At 40.9% G+C, this 8,688-nt stretch overlaps 2 protein-coding genes across 2 annotated transcripts; one reads left to right on the top strand and one right to left on the bottom strand.

Moving 5' to 3' along the window:
* Positions 1-1,192: 1,192 nt before the first annotated feature.
* LOC146707151 (uncharacterized) lies at positions 1,193-3,162 on the bottom strand. Its single transcript, XM_085458482.1, has 3 exons — positions 2,452-3,162; positions 1,990-2,306; positions 1,193-1,781 (listed from the first exon to the last, which is right to left on the bottom strand). The coding sequence occupies exons 1-3, from the start codon at positions 3,078-3,080 to the stop codon at positions 1,321-1,323; spliced, it is 1,407 nt and encodes a 468-aa protein (XP_085314608.1). The 5' UTR covers positions 3,081-3,162; the 3' UTR covers positions 1,193-1,320.
* A 1,841-nt stretch (positions 3,163-5,003) lies between these two features.
* Positions 5,004-8,455, top strand: LOC146707152 (uncharacterized). The gene is made up of 2 exons (XM_085458483.1): positions 5,004-5,357; positions 6,750-8,455. Exons 1-2 carry the CDS (start codon positions 5,306-5,308, stop codon positions 7,856-7,858), a joined length of 1,161 nt encoding a protein of 386 aa, XP_085314609.1. The 5' UTR covers positions 5,004-5,305; the 3' UTR covers positions 7,859-8,455.
* Positions 8,456-8,688: the final 233 nt, after the last annotated feature.

The following is an 8,688-nucleotide window of genomic DNA, read 5'->3' on the forward strand; positions in this document are numbered from 1 at the left end:
ATTGTGGCCACAAAATACTACTTCGTGGCCACGAAATGGGTATAACGTGCGCACGAAATGCTTATTTGTGAGCACGAAACACTTGACCAATAACCGTGATCCTTCCCAGGCCCTTGCAGTTGGTTGACAATAGAATCTATCCCAACGTCCGAGTCGTACTTACGTCTGCAATGCAACTGGGCTCTTAATATCCTGTTTAAATGTCTCTCCATAATAATGGTTCCTTTCAGTGCCAGGCTTTTCAAAATGCATGTGTAGCTCATTCCCAGCCTAAAATTGTCAGGGATCTGGGTCTGAGGGACCTAGACCTATTATTGTGTATTGTTTACTCCACTGTAAATAAACGCATTTTGGGTCCTCCTTCCCCACACACCCAAGGTCTGCCACGCAGACCATGACAAAAATAAAACTCAATCATACTGTCTCTGGCCATGTTGTACAGGTTTAGCCTACTCTTATGCTTATGTCTCTACACAGCTGTCCAATGTATCAATATGATGTGCGCACGTCATCTATTTGTTGCCACAAATGCGTAATTCGTTGCCACGTTATACCCAATTCGTGCCCACAAATTAGCATTTCGTGCGCACGTTATTTCGTGCCCTCGAAATAGTATTTTGTGGCCACAAATAAGTATTTCGTGGGCACTTATACTATTTCGAGGGCAGGAAGTAGTATTTTGTCGCCACAATCTATTTATTTTTTGGAGGATGTCATCAGAGGGGCTCCGTAAGCATGAGCTATATAGTATCTCCAAGAGAAAAGCGATCAGCTGATCATTGATCAGTTTCATGATTTAAGTAGCAACAGGAGAGAGAGGGAGAGAGAATGGGAGAAGAAGAGGCAGCTGGCCACGTAAAGACACAGAAGAACTCCAGCTTTGTGTATTTGTTTTTTCCATTCAAGCTGAAGTCCGGGACAAATCGGGTTCCTTTTCAATACGAAGCGCGGCCGGTCCAGCGGCCACCACGGGTCTCTCCTCCTCCTTCCTCCTCTTTCCTTCATCCACCTGCTGTACTCAAAATTTGTACTCAAGTACAAGTACTGTTACACTGCTTAAATTGTACTCAATTACAAGTAAAAGGTACTGGTGTTAAAAAATACTTGAGTAAAAGTACAAAGTACTCTTCTCAAAAACTACTCAGAGTATTAATTACTTTTTAACAGACTGATGTTTTATTCTGTCGTCAATAGCAGGCATTCAACTCGATTCACCAGTATAAATATTTATGTTCAAAGCACATTTCTCAGATGAACAAGGTATAGAAAGGTAACTTGTTTTGTAAATAAATGTAGATATAAAAGAAGGAATTTTGTTTGTTAAAACAATGACAAATATGTTTCTGAACATGCGTAGAACCGTTTAAACTTTTCCCCATACACTGAACAACAGGCAGGTGAGTGTCTTAAACTCTTAGCATTTCTGTCACACTTGAACCTTTTGTTCAGTTTCAGCAAGAGCTGGTTTTCTAAATTAACAGAGGCAATCCAACTTGGTTTGGCTGTGAAGAGTAGACCAGCACAGCTAAAAAGTCGTTCACACGCAGCAGAAGCAGGCAGAGCTGTGTTCAGTTTAAGAGAGAGGTTTTTGATACCTGAGAAGGAGTGCAGCAGCTCCATGGTGTCTGTGGCACAAGCAAGGTAACCATCAAGCTCAACTGCACTTTGCAGCCTTCTGGAGATTGGTCTGGAGAAGAATTCATCTTCATCAGATGACTCTCTTTGCTGATCCTCACTCTCATGCTCTGTCGTTTCAAGATGTTGTTTGATGTATGTCAAGGCTGTAATTGCAAGTAGATAACACAATTTTGTTATTTACATTTCAGTGATTATTCCTGAACACAAATTTAAAAACGGCAAATTCTCAAAAAGGATTGTTTAGTATTCAGGACAGACCATCAATAACTTACAATGTATTAGGTGAAATACTCACTTAAGCATCTGTTCAAATGTAAAAATACACAAAAATGGGATCACATGAATCCTTACCAGCCTCTGTTACATCTGCTCTGTCAGTCCAGGAAGTCTTGAACTTGGGTAAGAGGACTGCAGCTGCAGCCAACTCTGGATCCTCCATCATCGCTCCAAAACGCTTTTGAAGGCCATTTTGCAGGGCTCTGATGAGTGGCACGCATGTCTTGCTTGATGTCTCCAGCCTGCTAAGTTTGGACAGTAGTTGTTGGATTACTGGCAGGAGCCATCCCATAAAGGAAGTGGACTCAGACTGAAGAATGTTTGAAGCTTTCACCAGTGGCTTCATGGTGGTACAGTACTCCCTAAGGAATGCAACTTCTGCAGGACTCAACCTGTAAGACACAACAACAAAACCCACCATGACTATAATAGGGATCTTCTGATTTAATATTAAGAGTCTGCTCACGTTTTTAACCATCCATTAAGGAAAATTCACAAAATTTGCAACCATATTGGTAGGTGTCCAATTTTACTCACATTTTCACCTTGAACTCCTCACAAATGCTCCTGATGTCATTTTCCCCCTTCTCATCAATGATGCGTATTATCCTTTCAATGGCAAGGTAGGTTGAATTCCATTGTGTTGCATTGGGACGAATGATCTGTAGTTCACACTTGTCCTCTACCACTTCATTAGCCAAATGAGTTTTGTTCCAAATGGCCTGGCATTTTGCAAAGCTTGCACGGGAGAGCCTCTTGTAGGTTTCATTCATGCTCTCTGCTAGGGCAGCATCAGATGTTGCCACAAGGTTTAGCAGGTGACATGCACATCGCTGATGAGGCGGGAGTTGATACTCCAAACCAGAGTCTTCATCAAGAATTGCACTTGCCTCATGGTAGTCAATATGGTCAGTCAGGTCAATAGTTTCTGGGTCTGCTTCATCTTCAGCTTCATCTGCATCATTTTGTGCCCCAAACATGTGGAAGGCCTTGACAAAGTTGGATCCACTATCAGTTGTGGTTCTTACAACTTTGCCTCTAATCTTGTATTGGCAATGGATATCATCAAGCGCACCAGCAAGCATGTCAAATGTGTGAGACCCTCTCAATCTTTTGCATGCTGGTGCTGCAGATCTTCTTTCCAGGGACTCTTCCTCCAATGGCATGTGACTCCAAGGTAATTTTTCTGATGAGCTGACCAACAATCAGTAGTGGTAGCAACCAATTTGACTTTATCCAATGCTGCAACCAAAGTTATCTTCATGTGATCAGCAGCTTCACAGATTCTGGCACGGACAGTGGGTCTGGAGATGACTTTGGCTTGAGGTTGTAATGTGGTAACCAATTCTTTGAAAGATGGCTGTTCTAGCACTGCAAATGGCTGTAGACCCTCACATGTGAAATTGATGACAAGCATGTCAACAGTTGCTTGTGGAACATGTTTGTTTGCAGCTCTCAACATCAGGTCTGGTAACTTGGCTTGTGTATTTGCTGAGAGCTTGTTTGGTGTGGCTGTGGTCTTTCGCTGACGAGATGTTGATGCCACAGTGATATTGTACTGCTCAATCTTCGATGGATGTTTCCTCTGTAGAGATAAATATTATCATACGTCAGGTTCATACATTACTTCATAACATCACTGTGATTAACACTACAGGAAAACACATTTTTAAAACATCATTCAACTAGACATGAGCTAATCTTTGATTGTTTAGCATAGTATAAAAGAGTGGTGAATTTGGTCAAATCTTGCAGATATATTGCTGTATTTATTTACAAATGTAAACCAATTTTGAACGATCATTGCAAAAAACATGAATTTCTGTATACATTCTAAGTTCTGTAATCTGTATACTATCTGTAAAAAGAGTATCGACCAATGTATCAGTATCTAAATTTTTAACTCCTTTTTATCAGTATCACCCTAAAGTTTTCAATATTAGTCGGGTTCTAAAAATACTAAGAGAGCAAAATATGTGTATATAGCAAATGTAATTTAAGAAAAGGGATCACATACACAAAAATGCTGCCCATACAGCTAACAAATAAAAACAATCCACATTATGTTCTTTAAAAAAAAAAATCATATTGGGAAACATATAACCCTACTGATTAAGAGCCACGTCACTATGATAGACCTATATCAGGCCAATGATCCTGATCAACTGATCCATCAATGGGGCTCTGGTACATGTCAGCTGAGAGCTGGAAGATTAATTTGAGATGCAGCTCAGCACTGTGTTCAAGTTTTGTTTTTGTTTTTTATATAGGCCAGCTGATTGTAGGCCTGTGAGTTTTAAATGACTACAAATTTAATTTATTGTAATGACGGTGGTTATCCAAATAATAAGCTAAAACATTCCTACGAATTTAGCTCAATTATGCACACACGCACATTAGCTAGCTCCGTCTTATTTTAATATCAGGCTAACCAATGGCGGTGACAATATCTTAGCCAAACTAATAACCTTAACACACATGAAAAATAAGAAGGCAATATTGTACACGTATAGTTGTAAAACCTCTTACCTCAATGTGTTTTTTTAAGATTAGACGCTGAAGTCTTGTAAGCTGAAATGACTGTAGAGGTCAAACAAAGTTTGCACTGCATCTGGACGCTGTCTCCTTTTCTCCCTCTGCACATGAAAAATTCCTCCAGGTATGGCCACGGGCACGCGTCCTCCGTCTTTTCTACGTCGTTTTCATGGTTGACAGTGTTGTCCTCTGTCTCCATTTTGGCTTCTTTGTCTCCAAATCTTCCGTCTATAAAGTAGTTTGTACTCCACCATGTAGCACCTCCAAACACCTGTGCCTGCTGCTGCAGCAGAGTTTATCTTTGCTTATGTCTTAAATTGGCCGGTCGGGATTGCACGGCCTTATTGGCTGCAAAAATGCAGACGAAAGGTTTGAATATTAATTCAAATTGTGGGCGTACTCAGTAGTACTCAGTAGATTACATGGTGTAAGTTGTACTCAAGTATGAGTAAAATTACACACTTGAAAAATTACTCATAAAAGTACAAGTACCCAAAAAAATCTACTTAATTACAGTAACGTGAGTATTTGTAATTCATTACTTCCACCCCTGACAGTAAATGACCATAAATTAACTGTAATTACACTGTGGTGAGCTCCATTCCTATACTTCTATCCCGTGCACGTGTACACGTTGACAACCGTAACCATGGCCGCCGAGGGTATATAAATGCTGCACAAGGTTCCAAACGTCCGTTTACACTTGCTCGTGGACTTGTTTCGACCTGCTCCAACCTCAGCCTGTGGAAAGCTAAGTTTTGCAAACCATTTTACTAAAAGCGGATATAACTTGAACGCATAACAAGTACTTCATCTGTGGATCGTTTGTACTTGTTTTTGTTTTTCAAGTTTGAAGATGGCTCGCCGTGGACCCGGACTCCCCGACTGTCACCTGGACTTCGCTGCAGGTAAGTGTGAAAATTTCTTTAAATGTAAATTACTGTAATAATTTAACAAGTTCCAGTGTGAATATCAAGTTTTAACGTGATCAAATATGTGTATTCAAGATTGTTTCCCGTAAATTGTTTGTATGTTTTAAATTTTCCAGGAGAGGTGTAGAAATTATTAACGACTGGTGTATGAATATGAAAAAAAGGTGTTACTTTGACTTGAAGGCTTCAAATTTGACACTTTTCTTTAAAATGAAATGGTTAAAAATAGATTAATGGACTAAAATTTGTAAAATGCCCAAAAATCAGTTTCTGTGGTAACGGCATCTTCAAGATGTCATGGCCTCAGAACACGCAGGCGTAAACACACAGATCCAGGTCCCCTCCTGACATCCTTTTCTTCTCCGGATCAAAGGCTTTATTGACATAAACTATATTTTTTCTCTGCTGCAAAACACAAAGATAAAAAAATACAAATAAAATAATATCAAAAGAATATGAAAACAGTAGTAATAATGGCATTAAGACCTATCTTCTGTTACGGTAATGCTTTTAACCTTATTAGATAGCAGAGAGAGATATTGTACACAGGGATATTTACACAGGGATAGCATGTTTACCACAGATTAGATGTATCTGTCCTTATGGCAGATACAGTCCTTGTGCACATTTCTAAAAATGTGGATTCTGAGTTAAGAGTTTCTGTTTGTTTGTTTGCTTGTTTGTTTGTTTGTTTTTCACTTGACCATCATTTTCAGACATACCTGCAGAGCTTTGTGTGTGCAATTCTTGCCAACTCTTGCCAAGAAGGTTGTGTTTTTATTTAAAAAAAATAAAAAATAAATAAATAAATAAATATATATATATATATATATATTTAGGACATGCAATTGGTACATGTGGTCTAAATGTTACATTATGGTTTGCATCCACATATTTAACCTATGAGCTTTTTTCAAAATGTGTGACATCGTGAATTGTAAATAAAACAGGAGAATGAGCTGCATGGTTAGTTATAAATGTACTGTAGTATATTTATATAATAAGTTACTCATGTCCGGCTATTTACAAATCAATACCTATTATCCATTACCTATTCCAACATAGTGTTTGCATAAAGGCTTACAAGGAACAAATAAAACAAATTGAATGTACACAAAATACAGTGTCATATATAGTGTCAATATAGTGTCACCTTAAAAGTACACAGAGTGAGCTGCCTTGGTGGAGGTTTGGTGGTCTTCTATTAAAAAACTTCACTTAAAGATTGAACAAGTAGAAGTGTCATTCAGTCTGACATAAAATGCTTTTCTCTCATCCTCTGCTCAAACTAACAGATGTAGGTCTGTTGCTTTAACACTGGGTGTCTATTACATTCCTAATGTTATTTTAAAAATTGTTTCCTCACAGGGCGTCTTGACTATGTGGTTGAACGCCCTGCAGAAGAAGGCCTTCCTGAAGTCATCAGGATCCTGGATGACAGTCTCCAGAGCACCACCTCTTCTGGTGAAGCTCAGGACACTGATACCCAGCGTATCAGCGAAGGTGAGTATGGTGAGTATTTTATCCCTCTCTCACCCTCACCCTCTTCTGATGAAGCACCAGATGCTGATGACGGTGAACAGCAAGGTGAGTATGGTAGGTATTTTATCCCTCTCTCACCCTCACCCTCTTCTGATGAAGCACCAGATGCTGATGTCGGTGAACAGCAAGGTGAGTATGGTGAGTACCCCCCCTACCTACCTGTAGACGATGAAGAGGTGAGTGAACAGACTGACAATTCATCTGACTGGAACGACTCAGAAGAGTGGGGGGATTGGCTTAGCGATGACTCTGGGTATGACACCATGGATGAGAGAGATGATTCCCCTCTCATCCGGGAGCACCCTCCAGAGCCGTTTTGGCACGATTGGCAACGTCCTATTGCTCCAGGTGCTGCCCCCATCGCCATGCCGCCTTTCGGCCAGGCCAATGCCCCACTCTTCCCTCGAGTTGTTGCCCCAGTTGGTGATCCGCCAGCTGCTCCTCCCTCAGCTGCTCCCTCTGCTGCTCCCTCTGCTGCTCCCTCTGCTGCTCCTCCCTCAGCTGCTCCCTCTGCTGCTCCTTCCTCAGCTGCTCCCTCTGCTGCTCCTTCCTCAGTTGCTCTCTCTGCTGCTCCCTCTGCTGCTCCTTCCTCAGCTGCTCCCTCTGCTGCTCCTTCTTCAGCTGCTCCCTCTGCTGCTTCTTCCTCAGCTGCTCCCTCTGCTGCTTCTTCCTCAGCTGCTCTCTCTGCTGCTTCTTCCTCAGCTGCTCCTCCCTCAGCTGCTCCCTCTGCTGCTTCTTCCTCAGCTGATCTCTCTGCTGCTCCTTCCTCAGAAAAGAGAAGCAGAGAAGACATCTGCACCGAAGAGGTAAGTGCAAAGAGGTGCAAGGTGAGTGACCAGTTTGATGCCCCTTCAACATCCTCAGGTAGTTTTGGAGTCAGACGTTTCTGGGAGAGGCCTTTTAACCTTTCCATGGATGACAGTGACTCTGATTAGTTTATGTTAGAACGTGTTTTTAAACTTTGCCTTTGTGTTTTTGTTTTTACAGATATAAGAACATGTGACTCGCACATGTGAAATGTATTTCTTTTTTTCTTGATATGTGACATTAATATTAATATTACATTGTGAATTAAAGGTAGTTTTTTAGTTGTTATTACTTCCAGTTACGTCCAAGATGGAGCAAACACCCCACCCAGAAGACAGCCTTACCCCAACCAACCCGATGAGAAGGATGGATGACCAAGTGAAAAACGGGAGAGTGGTGCTGTGTTCCAACTATGTAAGTTATCACCTCACATTGACAACAAACTGTATTGAAGACAAAATTCTTCCAATAGTTGGTATAAATCATCATCCTATGTCAGCAGCACTGTAGGTTTAGCTTTATTTATATTTTTCATGTGTATACGTTGGGTTTAAAATTGCTTTTTAACAACATACTGCAGCTACCAACAATGAAAATGCTGTTTTGTGTTAAAATGACGTCTTTCTTGTGTTATTACTTTGCAGGGCAGCTGAGAGTGGACAGAGCTGCACAGAGGACCAAAGATCCACTCTCAGCACTTCATACCTGACTGGCCACAGCACCAACCCTCCTCACCCAGGGTGAGGAGGGTCCTGACCCCGCCTGCACAGAGGGAGTTGTGAACATGCACTTCTGTGTTGGTGGGTTTAGGATCCTCCTCACACTCACACTGATGAAGACTGTCACTGGAAGATGTCTCCATTGCATCAGCAGGACGTAAGCATTTGTAAAATATTACAGTTTGTGATGTTTTGTACATATTTTTATTGCATCATTTAAAACTATGAGATATAAAATA

Source organism: Copadichromis virginalis, linkage group LG6 (genome assembly GCF_057382275.1).
Source record: "Copadichromis virginalis isolate Kocher_CV1m ecotype Utaka linkage group LG6, C_Virginalis_male_GT1.1, whole genome shotgun sequence".
Lineage (NCBI taxonomy): Eukaryota > Metazoa > Chordata > Actinopteri > Cichliformes > Cichlidae > Copadichromis > Copadichromis virginalis.